At 45.8% G+C, this 19,121-nt stretch overlaps 1 protein-coding gene across 1 annotated transcript in view; it reads left to right on the top strand.

Annotated features, from left to right (window-relative positions):
• LAMA1 (laminin subunit alpha 1) overlaps positions 1-19,121 on the top strand; it is a 123,199-nt gene that overhangs the window by 101,372 nt on the left and 2,706 nt on the right. Inside the window, exons 47-61 of the mRNA XM_088833522.1 lie at positions 404-554; positions 1,681-1,805; positions 3,978-4,128; positions 5,179-5,323; positions 6,105-6,246; positions 8,756-8,870; positions 9,091-9,261; positions 10,634-10,785; positions 11,731-11,916; positions 12,535-12,670; positions 13,587-13,699; positions 14,951-15,140; positions 15,682-15,840; positions 16,689-16,842; positions 18,367-18,500. Of these exons, the coding sequence (XP_088689648.1) occupies positions 404-554; positions 1,681-1,805; positions 3,978-4,128; positions 5,179-5,323; positions 6,105-6,246; positions 8,756-8,870; positions 9,091-9,261; positions 10,634-10,785; positions 11,731-11,916; positions 12,535-12,670; positions 13,587-13,699; positions 14,951-15,140; positions 15,682-15,840; positions 16,689-16,842; positions 18,367-18,500 (2,224 nt within the window). The remainder of the gene's footprint in view (positions 1-403; positions 555-1,680; positions 1,806-3,977; positions 4,129-5,178; positions 5,324-6,104; positions 6,247-8,755; positions 8,871-9,090; positions 9,262-10,633; positions 10,786-11,730; positions 11,917-12,534; positions 12,671-13,586; positions 13,700-14,950; positions 15,141-15,681; positions 15,841-16,688; positions 16,843-18,366; positions 18,501-19,121) is intronic.

The following is a 19,121-nucleotide window of genomic DNA, read 5'->3' as shown; positions in this document are numbered from 1 at the left end:
TTCACTTCACTTCACTTCTTCTCTTCACTTTTCTGTAGCATCACATTTTGTTGTAATGGTGGTGGTGTTGGGAATTTGTGATTTTTACTTTGTTATTTGAGAAAACAGGGTTATAACAAAGGCAGTGTTCTCCTGAAACATATTTAGTCCATTATCTGTAACTATTGTAAGCAAGGAGATAACAGGATGGAATTTATGCTTTAGAAGAAATACTCTGCAAGATTCTAGAGAGCACACTAGGCCTAGACTGGGCAAACCTAGAAGCAGAGAGGCCAGTGGAGACATGGGCAGAAGCTGGTGGAGGCTATGTGTAGAACAGATGTGTGTGTGTGTGTGCGCGTGCATGTGTGGACCGATTTGTCATTCTCAAAGTGCTCTTTTTGCAACTGTCTGTGACCCCCAGGTTTGGGAACATTGGTTCATTGAGTGTAAAGGAAGTGAGCGCAGCTCAAAAGCCTCCACCAAAAACAAGTAAATCCCCTGGAACAGCCAAAGTTCTGGATGTAAACAACTCAACCATGATGTTTGTTGGAGGGCTTGGCGGACAGATCAAGGTAACATTCTGAAGGCTCATCTGAACAGGTTGATTTTACCAATAGATGAAATGAATATGCTTACATTTTTGAAAATATTCCAGGCAGAGAACGATTTTCCTGCTTCTATTATTTTGTTTAATGACAGTTCATCTGCAGAGTTGGGTTGGTTTTGTAAAGGATCATGCTTCATAAATGGTATAAAGGGAAAAGCAGCCAACAATTCGTTTTACTATTTTTCCCCCCTCAATAATAAAAGAAGAAATTCAGTAGTCCACATTAATTTTTGTGAACTCCCTTTTCTCTATTCTGATTCTGCTGCTGCCACTGCTAAGTCACTTTGGTCATGTCTGACTCTGTGCAACCCCATAGACAGCAGCCCACTAGGCTCCCCCATCCCTGGGATTCTCCAAGCAAGAATACTGGAGTGGGTTGCCATTTCCTTCTCCAAGGCATGAAAATGAAAAGTGAAAGTGAAGTCACTCAGTCGTGTCCGACTCAGCGACCCCATGGACTGTAGCCTGCTAGGCTTCTCTGTCCACGGAATTCTCCAGGCAAGATTATTGGAGTGGGGTGCTATGCCCTTCTCCAGGGGATCTTCCCAACCTAGGGATTGAACCTGGGTCTCCTGCACTGCAGGCATATTCTTTATCGTCTGAGCCACCAGGGAAGCCCCAACTCTAAAGGTAGACTAACAGTAACCCTAACCCTAATGCTAGTGTTTAGCAAAAGAGTTCATGGTATATTTTATTACATCAGTTATCCTCCCACCCAATAAAGCTGGGGTTACCTGGACCTGGTTCAGTGCTTTGAAATGAGAGTGAGGGCCTCTGTCCCTGGCAGGCGTCATCACTGGCTGCATCCTCTGGGTCTTTTCTCATCTGGTAAAGGGCCGTCTCTCCAGCGACCCTAGTAACTGATGTGACCTCGGAGTTCTCATCCTGCTGTCTGTCACTCATTCTAGGATCCCAATTCATGACTGGAAGGAAGTCCAGTGATTACAAACTGGTCATGTTCCTGGATGTTGTTTTCTCAAAATTTGGATCTGTGAAATTTGAGCTCCCAAGGAAGCGCTTTGGACACTTAAAGAATGTATTTCTTTTAACTCATTGTATGTGGATTATGTTTGTGTGTTTGTTTACACTAGAAGTCTCCTGCCGTGAAGGTTACTCATTTTAAAGGCTGCATGGGCGAGGCCTTCCTGAATGGACAGTCAGTCGGGCTGTGGAACTATATTGAGAGGGAAGGGGAGTGCCGCGGCTGCTTCGGAAGGTAACTCGCCCCACAGCGGACACCTCAGATGCTAATATGCACAGTGACCTGATCCAGGGAAAAGGTTCGAGGTGTAGCATTTCTCAAATGCGTTTGACCCTGCATGCGTGCTTAGTCGCTCAGTCATGTCCTTTGAGACCCCATGGACTGTAGCCCACCAGGCTCCTCTGTCCATGGGATTCTCCGGGCAAGAATACTAGAATGGATTGCTATTTCCTCCTCCAGGGGATCTTCCCAACCTGGGGATCAAACTTGAGTCTCCTGTGTCTCCTGCATTGGCAGGCAGATTCTTTACCACTGAGCCACCCTGAACTCTTGCTAAAAATGAGTTTTCTTAATGTTCCATAGAATACACTTTGTAAATGCTGATACAGACACAAACTGGTGCTTTATGTCTGCATTTGTCAATGGATTAAACTGTCTTCATTATAGATAAGTGTCCCTACCTAGACAAAAACTTTAGCTCAGTGAGTTAATAAACTGCTTCTAGTAACTGAATCCATTTGAGCAGGCCGGTAATTAGAATTCATTGTGCTTATCACCTTTGTGTGTAATTTTCCATTATTAAATCATCAATATGGTCCAGTGATGCCCTTTAGATTTAAAACAAGTTTTTTTCTCAGTGTGATCATGTACCTTTAACTTTGGCTTAAATTACCAAGGAAGATAAGTGGGGTTTTGTTTTGTTTTTAATTCCTTTTTGAATATATTTGTACTCCTTTAGTGTTGTGTCAGTATACATTTATAATTATGAAAGATCTCTTAGATCCTTAAAGGATAATACAAAATCATTGATTTTAACAGTTCACATCTAAATATGGGGGGAAGAAATCTTTAATCAGCAGGCCTTTATTCCTGCAAAAGTTCTGAGTGGCTGGTGCAGGAGCGCATTGGCTGCTTAGCTGACCTTTGGTAGGGCTGTCCTCTTTTCTTTACAAATATTAAATCATGTATCACCCTTCCAAAGAGGTTCTCTCGTGATCCCTGTTTTACAGACAGAGGGAATGAGACACAGAGGGGTTAGGTTACTTTTCTGAGGTCACACAGCTAGTAAGCTGGGGAGCTGAAATTTGAACCCCAGCAGTCTGCTTCTAGAATCTGTGTCCTTCGCTACATGAATCCAGTCGTCTGAAGGTAAAGCAATGGGAGTTGCTTCTAGGAGGTGATTGAGAATTAGACCATAGTTGATTTATGCACAGTGCATTTCTTATACTTCTTTATGGGAGATCTCAAGACAGAAATTTTCAGAAAGAATAGGACTATAGAAAGCTATCAGTTTGAAACCTGGGGTTTACAGAGTACCGCTACATTTTACTTTGTTAATGGGAACACTGTCATTGTTGGGTCTTCTGTCTCTGCTTGGAGTTGTGACACAAAGTTTGGTTATTATAGCTTTACTGGGCGAGAGTGCAAATTCATACCCTCCGCCCAGACACTCTAATCTAAATTTCACTCTCAAGCCCTATGACATTCCAGAAAAGTACCTTTTGAAGATAATAATGACATATTCCAAGTCCTTTATATTTGAAGAGTAAATCAAGTCAGCTTTTTGAAGCATGGGGAAAACTGGAAAACATTTATCTAAGATGTGCTGGGGTCCACAGTGTGTAACTGTGAATTGTAAGTTCATCTTGCAGATTTTTGAGACTCTGTTCGGTCAATGATATTTTTGTAAGCTGATCCTTCTGGCACATTGGTATGGATTTGCTTTCCATTATTAGTCCAGTTTAGCTGATGCATTTAGTTAAAACCAGCACCAGGTAATAAGTGCCAATATAAAATTTATTCCCAAAGTGCTGAAATTAAGACAGGACATTAAAGGAAATGAGATATTAAAGGACATCAAAGTCACATTAAAGGAAATTAGAGCAAACGAAAATCTAGTCGCTAAGTAGAACTATTTATAGCAGCAATCCATCCTTTGACGGAATTTCTTTTTACCACAGTGAACGCTGCCTATGTTAACTCCCTTTTTTTTATAAGGCAACTGGGCGCTTGTCTCGCATAATCCCGTGGGGGGCATATTTTAAGATGATGTGACTTAATGCTTGCTATCAAATTATGGACATAAATGCTCTATGACAGTTTTGTGAGGAAGAACTCATGAGTGTCATGTGTCCTCGTGAACTACCTTCCTAAGAACAGGTTATATTTCACCCTCTCTCTGTGCAGCCCCCAGGATGAAGATGCCTCTTTCCATTTTGCTGGCAGTGGGTATTCTGTCGTGGAGAAGACGCTCCGGGCTACTGTGACTCAGATAATTATGCTTTTTAGTACCTATTCACCAAACGGGCTGCTTCTCTACCTGGCTTCAAATGGCACCGTAAGAGTCTTTAAGGGCACTGGGTCCTGCTGTGTATATACAGTGGATTGCTCTGAGGATGTTTGTGAAATGATTGTTTTATGAGTACATACAAGAATAATATATACACACGTATGCCATACTAGTTCCCATTTTAAATTATTTATCAGTACAAACTCACTGACGAACATTTGGAAAAGCACGTCAAATAGAAAATAGCTTCCTGTCATTATTATTCCCAAGCATTCAGCCTGGTCCAACTCTTTGCGACCCTATGGACTGTAGCCCACCAGGCTCCTCTGTCCATGGGATTCTCCAGGCAAGAATGCTGGAGTGGGTTGCTGTGCCCTCCTCCAGGGGATCGTCCCAACACAGGGATCGAACCTGCATCTCTTCCATCTAACTGCATTGTTGTTGTTTAGTCGCTAAGTCACGTGCCACTCTTTGGGACCCCATGGGCTGTAGCCCACCAGGCTTTTCTATCCATGGGATTCTCCAGGCAAGAATGCTGGTGCGGGTTTCCATGTCCGCCTCCAAGAGAGTCTTCCCAACCTGTGGATCCAACCTGAGTCTCCTGCATCTCCTGTACTGCATTTGGACTTTACCCACCGAGACTCCTGGGAAGCCCTCCCCTCATTATAAATGTCACTTAAATATTTATTATTAGATGTTGAGCCTAAATAAGGGGTCTAGTTTTATTCACTGTGACTTCCTAACCTTCTTTGAACTCCATCACAGGAGTTCTTGTTCTTATTTTCACCTTGAGTGCTGGTGATCTTTCTGTTTCGTGGTAGTATTTTTAGGACTGGCTCATTTGTCAATCTAAGTGAAAAAGATGCAGAGAGCCCACTTCTCTTACTGTGTTGTGGACTTTGACATTCATGAGTTTATCTCACATATGTCTGTGTATTATTCTAGAAAGCCTTGTGGACACTTTTAATGTCCGACTATTGGGCCAGATCCTGTTCTCTCAGTTTGACTGTAGGTTTCCACCCTCCCTGACTTGGAGAGGAAGGAAATCTTGTGATAATAATGTAACCATGGGTAAGTGTTTTCTCTTATTTTTTACAGAAAGACTTTTTATCCATTGACCTGGTCGACGGCAGAGTCAGGGTGACAGTTGACCTGGGTTCTGGGCCCCTTGCTCTGATTACCGACCGACGCTATAATAATGGAACTTGGTACAAAATTGCCTTCCAGCGAAATAAAAAGCAAGGTAAGTGTGAGGACAGATGGACAAAATGCCCTGGTAGGAATGGAAATCTTTCCAAAGTTAGCAGTCTTTGTTTTTTCTTTAGCTTTTTGAATGACATTCTATTCAAAGCCATTGTTTTCTTTGGAATTCTAGAGCACCAGGATTCACAGCTTGGTGAAGGAATATTCTATTTGTCTGTGGTTTCCAAATTCATTGGGCTTCCCTGGTAGCTCAGTTGGTAAAGAATTGCCCTGCAATGCAGAAGACCCTGGTTCGATTCCTGGGTTGGGAAGATCCGCTGGAGAAGGGATTCGCTGCTCACCCCAATATTCTTGGGCTTCCCTGGTGGCTCAGCTGAAGAAGAATCCCTCTGCTATTCGGGAGACCTGGATTTGATCCGTGGGTTGGGACAATCCCCTGGAGATGTGAAAGGCTATCCACTCCAGTATTCTGGCCTGGAGAATTCCATGGATTGTATAGTCCATGGGGTTGGAAAGAGTCGGACACAAATGAGCGACTTTCACTTTTGCAAATGTATTATTTAACATTAAAGGCTAAATTGGAATCAAGGGTCAAATTGATTCCATTTTCTTTCACACATTCTGGTGCCATTTAGCATGTGCATTCTGGATTTATTGACTTTTGTAAAGAGGGTTTTCATTTGCCCTTTAACAGTCAAGAACATTCCTTGGTCAAATTTACAGGATGGAAAAGAATATGTCTTTGTTAATGAACTTTGTAAGACATCTGTGTTTTGTTTTACTGTAGAAAATGATTTTCTTATCCCCTTGATCTCCTTTAGGGCTCCTAGCAGTTATTGATGCTTATAACACCACCTACAAAGAAACAAAGCAAGGGGAGACTCCAGGAGCATCTTCGGACCTCAATCGTCTGGATAAGGATCCAATTTATGTGGGTGGATTACCGAGGTCGAGGGTGGTAAGGTATGATACCACACTGCAGAATTGTCGTGTCCCTAATTACTATTTTAGTCTCCATAACAAAATCCCACAAACCGGGCAGCTTAAACAACAGAAATGATTAACAAATGTATAAGAAATGTCTCTTACAGTATCTGGAGCCTGTGATTCTGAAATCAGGTGTCCACAGAGCTGCTTCCTTCTGAGGATCATGATAAAGAATCTGTTCCATGCTGTCTCCGGGCTTTTGGCCGCTTCCGGCATTCCTCAGCTTGGAGGTGGCATTCTTCATCTGCATGGACACATTGTATTCACTCTGTGTCTCTCTGTGACCAGATTTCCCCTTTTTATAAGGACACCACTCGTACTGGATTAGAACCTATCCTGTGGAGAAGGCTGAGCGCCAAAGAATTGATGCTTTTGAACTGTGGTGCTGGAGAAGACTCTTGAGAGTCCCTTGGACTGCAAGGAGATCCAGCCAGTCCATTCTAAAGGAGATCAGTCCTGGGTGTTCATTGGAGGGACTGATGCTAAAGCTGAAACTCCAATACTTTGGCCACCTCATGCGAAGAGTTGACTCACTGGAAAAGACTGATGCTGGGAAAGGTTGGGGGCGGGAGGAGAAGGGGACGACAGAGAATGAGATGGCTGGATGGCATCACCGACTCAATGGACATGCGTTTGAGTGAACTCCGGGAGTTGGTGATGGACAGGGAGGCCTGGTGTGCTGTGATTCATGGGGTCGCAAAGAGTCGGACATGACTGAGCGACTGAACTGAACTGAACTGAACTAATGACCTCATCCTAACTTGATTACAACCACAAAGACCTATTTTCAAGTATGATTACATTCAGTACCTTATGAATACTAGGTCAAAGTAGAACATTAGAAAGACAGAATTTTTTTTGAGAGAAGGTAGGGAACATAGTTGAGCCCACAGCCCTCTCTTTTGATTAGTTTCGGTATTTGTTGTCGTTTAGTGTCCAAGTTGTGTGCAACTCTTTGCAACCCCATGGACTGCAGCATGCCGGGCTTCTCTGTCCTTCACTGTCTCCTGGATTTTGCTCAGATTCATGTCCATTGAATCAGCGATGCTATTTAACCATCTCATCTTCTGCCGCCCTCTTCTGTTGCCCTCAGTCTTTCCCAGCATCAGGGTCTTTTCCAGAGAGTCAGCTCTTCACATCAAGTGGCCCCAGTATTGGAGCTTCAGCTTCAGCATCAGACCTTCCACTGAATGTTCAGGATTTATTTCCAAGTATGCCATATACTTGAGAAGTAAAGAAAGCCTTTTGTAGTAAAATTTATGATGTTCTACTTACTGCCTGTAGAACATCTAAAAATGGTAACTGTGCAATATTTGGAGACCTCACTTTCCATCACGCATCATTCTCTGTCTAGACTTTCTACTAGAAAAATCTCTTTGGAGATAAAAAAAAAAAAAAGATTGTGCTTTCTGCAAACTTATCTGGATTCCCCTTTTGTGTGATTAGAGTGAATAATGTATGTGAAAGCTGAAAGACCAGCCTCAGCAAGTTGGATTAAAGATAGCAGAGAAGAGGTGCACTGATTCTTATTCTTGTTTAGCTTTGCGACTTTAGTAATTCACATAAACTTTCTGTAGTTGCTGTTCTCAGTTTTGTAATTTTGAATTGGGGACAAAGTAAGCGAGCCGTTTCTTTCACACAATTAAAAAAAAAAGAATGCATACACGGCCGGCAGTCAAGGTAGCCGAGCTCCCAGAGACTGAACTGAAAACTATGCGCCATAATTTCCTTATGACAATGCACTGTCTTTCTTATAACTGGCCCCTGTTTTGGTGAGTACGTCCAGATGGTAATGACTGTAATAGTTTCCTTTAAAAATATTAAGCAGGCTTTTGTCTAGGTAGTCATTTAAGTGTTTGTTTTCAGTTGCTTAGTTGTGACCAACTCTTTATGACCCCATGAACTTTTCAGCCCTCCAGGCTTCCCTGTCCTTCATTATCTCCTGGAGTTTGCTCAAACTCATGTCCATTGAGGCAGTGATGCCATCCAGCCATCTCATCCTCTGTCGCCCCCTTCTCTTGCCCTCAATCTTTCCCAGCATCAGGGTCTTTTCCAATGAGTCAGCTCTTCACATCAGGTGGTCAAAGTATTGGAGCTTCAGCTTCAGCATCGGTCCTATCAATGAATATTCAGGGTTGATTTCCTTTAGGATGGACTGGTTTGATCTCCTTGTGTCCAAGGGACTCTCAAGAGTCTTCTCCAGCATCACAGTTTGAAAGCATCAATTCTTCAGTGCTCAGCTTTCTTTATGGCCATCTGGGTAGTTCTGCTCACTAAATTCGATCCTTTTCTTTAGTCCTAAGGTGAGCACATGTTTGACCTGAATTCTCAGTGTCTCACGGTTGGTAGCCTTTTTACAGGGAGACCTAGACATTTCTGAGAATGACACCTGGAAGGAGATCTTCCTTGTTTTTATTTCTTCTTTCAAACCTGGAGTTACAAGTTCCAAACTTTGTTGCTGCTGCTCTCCTGTCCTTCCCTACAGGAAAGGTGTCTCCAGCAAAAGCTATGTGGGCTGCATCAAAAACCTGGAAATATCCAGATCGACCTTTGATTTACTCAGAAATTCCTATGGCGTGAGGAAAGGCTGTATACTGGAGGTGGGGAGCTTTTTATGAATATTGGGACCAATGTAATAATGTTAGGACGAGTAGATCAAATGCCCACTGGTTTACTAATGTCACAAAGCAACAGGATCTAAACCAGGGGATGGAATAGAAAAGAGGTGGTGGGGAAAATGGCAGTCTCTGGGTGGTGTTTGGGAGGGGAGGTTCCACACGCGGTGGGCCTGATGGGCTTTCTTCTCTCCTCTCTGACCAGCCTGTCCGAAGCGTCAGCTTCTTGAGAGGTGGCTACATTGAATTGCCACCCAAGTCTCTGTCACCAGACATGGAGTTGTTGGCAACATTTGCCACCAGGAACAGCAGTGGCATCATCCTGGCTGCCCTGAGCCAGGGCGGTGAGAAACCAGGTGATCGGCAGGCCCATGGGGTGAGTGACCCAGAGGCTCTCAAGCCAGGAGCTCAGGGAGGAAATGACTTCAGGAAACACTGGATGGAAGATGACTTAGTCCTAACGTGTATTCTAGCTGTGTGCCTGGCTGTTTATGGGGGTACATTTTTACTAAGGAAACGTGTTCATTGCTGAATATGTTTTCCTTCATGAATCAGTAGTGTCTTTGTGTTGCAAAATCCATCTTCCTTGTCCAGCCACTGAGAAGAAAGACACTTAGTGTCTACCTTGGATCGTAATAAATTAGGTGATATTTACCCTTTCCTCTCCTAAGACTTTATATATTACGTAATTTGAAGAAACTCAGAGAATGCTAATGTATTTAATGAAATAGAAGTCACAGAGCTACAATTTGGAGTATGGCGCTCTACTGTGCAAGATATTTTATGGACACTGTGTGTGTGTGTGTGTCTGTGTGTTTATTCAGTGAAATTTTATTCAGCCATAAAATAGGAGGAAATCCTATGTATGAACACGTATGAACCTTGAGGACATTATGTTAAGTGAAATAAGTTAAATGGAGAAAGACAAGTACTATATGATCTCATTTATATGGGGAAACTTAAAAAGAAAACAACTCATAAAACAGAACAGACTGGTGGTCACCAGAGTTTGTAAGGGCAGGAGGGAATTGGGTGGAGAGGGTCAAAAGGCACAAATGTCCAGCTGTAAGACAAGATCGGGGGTGACATACAGCACAGTCACAACACCATATTGCATTTGAAAGTTGCTAAGACAGTGGATCTTAAAAGCGCTCCCCATAAGAAAAAGATTTTGCAACTATATGAGGTGATCGATGTTAACTAAGCTTATTGTGGTGATCATTTTGTGATATATTCAAATATCCAATGGTTGTGTTGTATACCTAAGGCTAATACAATGGTATATGTCAATTATATCTCAGTAAACCTGGGGAAAGAGAGAAATAGATCAGTGACTTAAGACATGACTATTTGTTAGTACATGCAACCCACTCCAGTGTTCTTGCCTGGAGAATCCCAGGGACGGGGGAGCCTGGTGGGCTGCCGTCTATGGGGTCACAGAGTCAGACACGACTGAAGTGACTTAGCAGCAGCAGCAGCAGCAGCGTAGCAATAAGTAAGTGTGAAGACCGTGTAGAAATGGAAATCTTTGATGTGGTTAGTGATAACAGCCTAGTGCAGAAAGTAAATTGTGTGAGCAGCTATTAGAAAGTAGCTTATGAAGTAGAAAACAGTTGTGTCACATGGTGATGTTTTTAAGGAGCTGCTTCCTTGGCACTAATACAGCCACATTGCCTTCATCAGATGATAGTTCTTTAAATCCTATAGTAATGTCTTTTCTATGGGAATTCTCTGTGTCTCTTTCCTAGCCCTTCTGGTCCATCATGCTAATTGAAGGCCACGTTGAAGTGCATGTTAACCCTGGGGATGGAACCAGCCTGAGAAGAGCTCTCCTGCACGCTCCCACAGGCACCTACAGTGATGGTCAAGAGCATTCCATCTCAGTGATAAGGAGCGGAAGGTATTTGCCTGCCCTTACAAAGGTTCCCCAGCGGATGCCTGTATGGGGCTCTTTACAGTGAAATGATTGGGATAATTAATATGATATCATTAGCATTCAGTTTTTAGAGTTTTTAGAGTTCCAAAATAATTCTAGAAGCTTGCTGGAAGACCTCCTTGGAAATCAATTTCATTTGCTTTGTAATAAGACATTTGCAGATTTTTCATAGCTCAACAACCTTAACCCTGCCTTTTCGTGGGGCCCAGCATAAATTGTCTTTAGTTGGAAAAATTCTGTGTCAAATACCATTACAGTGTTAGTAGATTCTAACAGTGAGGGGAAAATAGTAAATAACTGTCGTGTGCTCAGTTTATCTGACTCTTTGTGACTGAACTCACAGTCTGTAGCCTGCGAGGCTCCTCTGTCCCTGGGATTTCCAGGCAAGAATACTGGAGCGGGTTGCCATTTCCTCCTTCAGGGGATCTTCCTGACCCAGGGCTTGAACCTGTGTCTCCTGTGTGGCAGGCGGATTTTTTACCACTGAGCCACCCAGGAAGCAAGTTTTAATAGTGAGTGGTATAATAGTAAATAGCAACAATGCAAATAGTAAAATGTAAATAGTAGGAAATAGTGTTAGAGTAACATTTCCGTATTAATCTCCCTCAAAAACTGTGGACCAAATGTTTTAAAAACACACTGAACATTTTGTCACAGATAAAGAAGTAAAGGATACTTTCCAAAAAGCACTGGAACTGAATAATGTTTAATCACATTACATTCATTTTGAATATGTTCAGCTGTCCCTTTTCATGTTCAAGAGCTGCCTTTTTTTTATTCACACGTTAAATTTCATGTTAAAAAATTTCTTTCAGGGAAAACTTTTATTAGTAAGAACTTGCTGGAATAAAATGGACAGTGATGTTTCATTGTATTTTAAAATGTTTATTTTCTCCTTTGACTCTTTAGAGTTGTCACTGTTCAAGTGGATGAGACAACTCCTGTGGAAATGAAGTTGGGCCCGTCAGCAGAAAGCAGGAGCATAAATGTGTCCAGCCTGTACATTGGGGGCATTCCAGAGGGTGAGGGGACACCCATGCTCAAGATGAGAAGCTCGTTCCACGGCTGTATCCGAAACCTGGTCTTTAACATGGAGTAAGTATGACTGTACTCTCAGTCTGACTGTGCCCGTCCTGATCTTTCAGTGCCCAGTACCGAGACTAATCTACAGCCTAATTTTGCCATTGGAGCTGGCCTCAAATTCTGCAAGTTCCCAAATAATAAGATGATCCCATGTTTTATCATGAAAGTCCCCCCCGATGGACTTTATTGAACTAGAATGATGGACAGTGTGGTCAGCATGCATGAGAAAGAAAAGAACCACCAGATATTAGTTCCAGGGGTGGTGCTGGTGGTAAAGAACCTTCCTGCCAATGCAGGAGACTGAAGAGATGTGGGTTCTACCCCTGGGTCAGGAAGATCCCCTCAAGGAAGGCCTGGCCACCCACTCCAGTGTTCTTGCCTGGAGAATTCCATGGACAGAGGAGCCTGGTGGGTTATAGTCCATGGGGTCGCAGAGTCGGACACGACTGAAGAGACTAAGCTTGCATATGGACTTCTAGCCACTGTGGGAGATGGTCAATTCGGTTACTCTTTAGAGTATTGTATTAGTATTTTTTAATGGGTTTTAAGTGTTCAGTAATCGTGTGACCTTGGTGCATGTGTTGGCTTGTATTATCATCATTGATTCTGAAATGCTTTGTTTGTATCTAGACTTCTGGATTTCACGAGTGCCACTGACTATGAACACGCGGACCTGGACTCCTGCTCGCTCTCAGAGATGCCGAAGCTGGCTGTCTACCGAGAGGACGGAGAACTCCCGCCAGAGCCCCAGCCTTTGCCAAGTCCAGTAAGAAGGCCCTTCTTTAATCATGCAGTTTAGTGTTACTCACTCAGTCGTGTCTGACTCTTTGCGACCCCATGGACTGTAGCCCACCAGGCTCCTCTGTCCATGGGATTCTCCAGGCAAGAATACTGGAGTGGGTGGTTTGCAGTTCCTTTCTCCAAGGGATCTTACCTACCCAGGGATTGAACTCGTGTGTCCTGAATTGCAGGCAGATTCTTTACCATCTGAGCCACCAGGGAAGCCCTTGTTAGCTTTCACTTTCCTTTCCGTTTGATGATTTCTCTGCTTCCTTGGTAGAAAACTCATGCTCTGACGAGGCAAATGGCTCAGTCGTACAGAGCAGGGCCTGTCTCTGAGTTCAGGGCGGTGGTATTGGTAGCCTCCATCCACTGACCCGGGAAACTGAGTCTACGGCCTTACTCGGCCTGGACCCAGGGCACCTGCCCTCCAGCCCGGCTCCTCCTGGCTACACCTCGCTCCTGTCGAGGAGAAACCACCTTGGCCTGTCCCCTGTGGGCACATACAGTCCCCTGCTGCCCATGTGCCAGCTGTTCCTATAGACACTGACCCCTCAGGCCCTCCCCAGAGCAGGAATTTTTTTGAGGGGGGGTGGTTGCAGGCATAAGCAAGGCCTTTGCCCCTTGGACCTGATGAAACTTCATGGGAATTTGGTGAACTTGAGTGGGATTGAGGTAAAAATCAGAAGCTCTAATTGCCTTCTTAGAGAGACAAAGGGTATGGAATAAACAGCCAAGAAGGTAAAGGCAGTGCTGGTGTGTTTGTGTAGCTGGTGCTCTGACACCCTTGCTTCTGAGATGTTTCCTTCATGGAAAGACATGTTTGTGTTGCGGGGTGTGGTGAAGGGCAGGGGTGGTGGGCCTGGCCGTGCATGACTGTGAGCCGTGTGAATCTCTTATAGGAACTGTGTGCCACGGAAAGGGCCCCAGAGTATGTCCCCAACGCCCACCAGTTCGGCCTTGCAGAAAGCAGCCACTTGGTGCTGCCTTTTAACCAGCTGGCTGTCCGAAAGAGGTAGGCGATGCTCTGATGTCCTCACGAGGTGTCTCATTGCTAGAAGAATCCAGGGCACATTCTTCAGCAGTGGGTCTTTTTGGGAAGAAGCTTCTTGTGTTTCACGAGATGTGAACACTTTGGAGTGTTCAGCTTGCCACCACATGGCGGCAGTGAGAGGCAAAGAGGAACACAGCTTCTGTGCGGCTCAGATGCGCCAGCGGGGTTCGGCCGGGTTCCGTGGTTTGTCTGGACTCCGTCCTGATGATGGCGGGTGGCTGCCTCTCTGAGGGTGTGGAGGAGAGCCCTGGCTACCTAAACCCCTCTTCCTTCTGAAATCCCAAGTCCCCTGAGGCTGTCGTCTGGACGGTGAACCCCATTCTGCAGGAAGCATTCACTAATCTGCGGAAACAGCCCCCCAGCTCTATCATCATGACCCCAAATTCCTGGAGCCACATGCACGCCGGCCTGCGCGTTCCCTCTGGCCTTCATACCTGGCTGTCCCAGGCAGCCTTCTCCAGCCGGGGAAGCCGGCTCACATCCCAGAGAGCTCATGGCCGAGGCTCCTCAGGACCTGCAGGCCTCCCTGTCCTCCTGTGGGTCTCAGCCCCTCAGTCCACGCCCTCGGCTCTTCAGTTCTCTTTGCCTCTGTCGCTGCCATCTGGGGTCACTGCTCCTTGGCTCCTGCTTTCAGTCCCTATGAGCTTGGCAGCCGCCCAGCCCCTGATCTTTGAGGCCCTCTGGCTCCCATCTGTCAGAGGTCTTTACCTCGTTCCTGCCAGGCCGCCTTCTCCCCATGGTCACACCACTGAGCACTTCATAAGTATCCATCCCACCTGCACAATCTCGCTTTAAGCATCCTGCTAACCACCTCTCCTTTCCTCCTTACTTCTCACTCCGGCAGCTGCTCACCCCCATCAAGACCTCTGAGCCCTCCAGCTTTCTCGCCATCATCACCCTTTTTTGTCACAGCTCGTTAGCCCCCTTCCCCACTGGCCTCCACGTGACCCACTTTTAACTCTGTGGTATATTTCTGGTGTTAGTTTTGGGGAGAAAGGGACCCTCCTCTGTTCATTGCTTGATCCTCTGCTCCTAGGAAGATTCCTGGCAGACAGAGGTAGGCAGTTACCACGAGTGAATGAATGGGGATAGGTCAGTGAAGGGATGGATGACCTGAGATGTTCAAAGCAGATGTTGAAACACTTCCTGGGGTCTTTTGGAAGCGTGACAGTGAAAGCGTGTTCCTTTCTGAGAGCCCTCGCCTCCCTCCAGGCTCTCAGTTCAGCTGAGCATCCGCACGTTCGCCTCCAGCGGCCTGGTGTACTACATGGCTCACCAGAACCAGGTGGACTACGCCGCGCTGCAACTGCACGCGGGCCGCCTCCACTTCACCTTTGACCTTGGGAAGGGCAAGACCAAGGTCTCACACCCCGCGCTGCTCAGTGACGGCCAGTGGCACACGGTAGGCTCTCGGGAAAATGGGGTCACTCGTGCCGAGCTCTGTTCCACCGGCCCCTCGTGTCCACTCTGTTTCACAGTAGTGGGATCAACCCCTTGGATTTCCAGCTTGTTCTGTGTCTGATATCTGCCCCATAGAATGTAGGCTCCTGAGGGGCACAACCTTTTCTGCTTCCTGAAATACCCCCAAGGCCTCACTCAGTGCATGACACTTAGTAGGCACTCAGCAAACATTGGTAGAATGAACGAAATGTTCATTCACCAGGTATGTTCTTGGTTTGACGAGAAGTAAACCAAGCCCATGGGTGGCGTGAGTGGGCCCAACCTGGTGTCCTGGCCTCAGTGTTGCTGTGACGGGGACTCTCCAGCAGGTCCTGTGCTAACCTGCTCCAGGCTCAGCCTCCTCTCAACCCCAGAGGTGCGAACACCTGAGCCGTCCTTGAGGGTTCCATTTGGGTTATGACTCCTGCAGTGAACAGATGCTGCAAACAGCTGTTGTTTTCTCAGATTCCTTAGAAATGACTCATGTCTTCGAATCACTGTAGGTCAAGACAGAGTATTTTAAAAGGAGGGGCTTCATGACGGTCGACGGCCAGGAATCACCCACGGTGACCACGGTGGGAGATGCCACCACGCTAGACGTGGAAGGAAAGCTGTACCTCGGAGGCCTCCCCTCTGAGTACAGGGCCAGGAACATTGGAAACGTAAGCAGTGTTTTCTCCATAGGCCCATTTTTACCTTTATTGTGGTTGTTGTATGTCTTGTGGAGGAATGTATTTGTGTTTAAATTACCGTGTTTGGGTCTGGAGCTTGGCCACAAAATGGAAACATCTGGAACCACATCCCTCGACTGTGTGTTGGGGCTTCTCCTTGAAGCTCAGCCTGCCTTCCTGCTGGTTAGTGAATGAACAGTTCCCTTCCCACAGGCGTTTAGCCCCAGTGCAACTCAGGAAAAGTCCAGTAAATTTGTACTTGCGGATTAGAACACTCCACAATCTTTCCTTTTTTCCTGATTTTTCATTTATTTTTGACTGTGCTGGGTCTTTGTTGCTGCACCTGGGCTTTTCTCTAGTTGTAGCAAGATGGGGCCACTCTCCGGTTGCAGGGCATGGGCTTCTCATTGCTAGTGGATTCTCCTGTTGCGGAGCACAGGCTCTAGGGCACACGGGCTTCAGTAGTTGCAGCTCCCTGGTTCGAGAGCATTGGCTCAATAGTTGTGTGACACACGGACTCAGCTGCTCCATGGCATGTGGGATCTTCCCAACCGGGGATCGAATCTGTGTCTCCTTCATTGGCACTTGGATTCTCTACCCCTGAACCCCCAGGGAAGCCCCACTCCACCGTCTTGATTTCCACAATATTTACTCAATAGAAAACCCTTTTTACTATATTATAGTAGGTTTAAGTTAGACTTTCATGTGAAGTATGGTGGCCACTGGGTTTTTAAATCCAAAAAACAGTGTTTTACTGTGTTGTGTTGAAGGGTGGGAACAGTGTGTGCTTGTCCTTCTCATGTCCTTACCGTCACCTACTCCTGCATCATTTCACTTAGATCACCCACAGCATCCCTGCCTGCCTCGGGAAGGTAACAGTGAACAGCCAGCAGCTGGACACAGACAGCCCCATGTCTGCATTTGCAGTGACCAGGTGCTATGCCGTGGCCCAGGAAGGAACTTTCTTTGAAGGCAGTGGATACGCAGCCCTCGGTATGTATGATCAACCGTCTCACAGGCAGTCTCTGGGATGCCCTGCAGTCTAAGATGGTGAGGATCCAGGACTCATCCGATAGGACAGGACCTGCTGCACAAGCTTCAGTGAGACCACAAATTCTGGATTCTCAGCATCTTGTGTAAAAACCTGCTCACCCGTTGTGGTACCCAGATGGCCTCCTCTCGCCAGGAGAGGTGACCCTCAGACAGACGGCAACATGTGGTTCTGGTGTCATCTGTACTGGCCCCAGATTTACACAAGGCAAAAGCTGTCACTGTTCAGGTTAATAAAGACCTTTGAATTCAAAACCAGCACCATAAAATGTCTGGACCAGCCATCCAAGTGCAACTCAGTTTTGATGAAGAAATTAACTCTGTTTAGATTGTTGAAATATCCGTGAGTTGTAAGTAGAGGAATTTAAATCTCTAAAATGCTTTAGGATGGAAATTCCTCAAGGCTTAGAAGTAGCCCTTGTTATATATCTTATGTGCTATCCCACTTCAGATGCTTGTTTGACCGGCTAAACCTGGTGGTTCAGTGGTAAAGAATCCGCCTGCCAAGCAGGAGATGTGGGTTTGATCTCTGGGTCGGGAAGATCCCCTGGAGGAGGGCATGGCAACCCACTCCAGTATTCTTACCTGGAGAATCCCATGGACAGAGGAGCCTGGTGGGCTACAGTCCATGGACTTGCAAAGAATCTGACACGACTTAGGGACTAAACAACAACTTGCTGGTTAACTTCCTGTTTACACTCAGACAGTGTAAAAGCAGTGCTTCCCTGGCCCCTGTTCTGTTTCCTATCACAGGGAACTAATTTCTGGGCTCCTTTGCCTGGGGCTTCCAGGGAGGCTCTGGTGGAAGATGGAGTTTGGGAGGAAGGAGAGGAAAAGCCAGCAGGCTTCTCCCTGGCACTCTGTACTTCTAGTAACACCACCTTCTCCCATTTTTCCTTCAGCCCTGGGCCCCATAGGTAACACCTGCCTGCTATTGCTAATATCCCTAACTTAGCCCAGCTTTTTCATCACCTGAATGAAAAATTCATTCAATTAAAACCCCACTTAAAAAAATAAAAGCATAGTGTGGACTCTTAACACACTTAACACACTCAGCAAATGATGACACACTGGTAAGTGGATACTGGGAAAGTAAAGTGCTCTGTTTTTTGGATGGATGATGACCCACTTACATGGATCAAATCCCTTCTGACTTTCACCTCCGTGGCTCTGGATAAAAGCATGTGCCCACCTCCGCTGTAGTCAGGTTTAGCCCAGCTGGTTGTGGGTTTTCTTTAAAAGCATCACTTCATCCTACAGAGGTGCAATCCGAGGCTCAGGGGAGGAAGAGACTTGCTGGTGGGGGTGAAGCTGGATTCAGAGAAGGAGCTGGAGCTAGGTCTTCTGACCCTCATCAGGAGCTCAAAAGCACAGCCAGCCAGCCCCGCCCCTGGCCTCTCTGAGCCTGCGCCTTCGTGCATTGAGCAGGCCCCATCACTAACTGGGTGTCTTCCTTGTGTGTTTCAGTCAGAGAAGGCTACAAAGTGAGATCCGACTTGAACATCACGCTGGAGTTCCGTACCTCATCAGAGAACGGTGTCCTCCTGGGGATCAGCAGCGCCAAAGTGGATGCTATTGGACTGGAGATTGTAGATGGAAAGGTGGACGCTTAATCTGGATGGGGTCCCCCCCTTACATCTCATCCCAGTGTCAGAGAGAGCAGTTGAAAAACAGTAGAAATATCTAGATCCAAATTTCTAATTATTGACTTTCATGGGATGGAGAAAAGATTCGGTTAATATTTAAAAATTAATAATCCTAAAAAAGGACTTCCCCAGTGGCTCAGTGGTCAAGAATCTGCCTGCAATGCAGGAGACACGGGTTCAATCCCTGAGTCAGGAAGATCCTCTGGAGTAGGAAATAGCAACCCACTCCACTGTTCTTGCCTGGGAAATCCCATGGACAGAGGAGCCTTTTGGGGTACAGTCCAGGGGATCACAAAGAGTCGGACACGACTGAAGCAACTAAACAACAACAGCAAAGCTTCACATGCAGCATAAGAAGCTGACAGTAGGATATTTATGGTGTTTCCCTCCCACCTTCTGCAGGTCTCAGATTTTTTTTTTCTACCACCTGGGGTAGTAGAGCATCTATGGTTTTTCAGGAGGGAGTTCGTTAATGTTCCTTCACAGGTGCCATAGCAACATCTGTGAACCAGCTTTCTTAGTAGACCCATGGGCTCCTGTCATGCTGAAAATAGGACACTCATTTGAGGATGCATC

This window comes from Moschus berezovskii, chromosome 28, assembly GCF_049115385.1.
Source record: "Moschus berezovskii isolate FMDL1 chromosome 28, NW_MosBer_1.0, whole genome shotgun sequence".
Classification (NCBI taxonomy): domain Eukaryota; kingdom Metazoa; phylum Chordata; class Mammalia; order Artiodactyla; family Moschidae; genus Moschus; species Moschus berezovskii.
The sequence above is the reverse complement of the archived record's forward strand: the minus strand, read 5'-3'. Positions and strand labels throughout refer to the sequence as shown.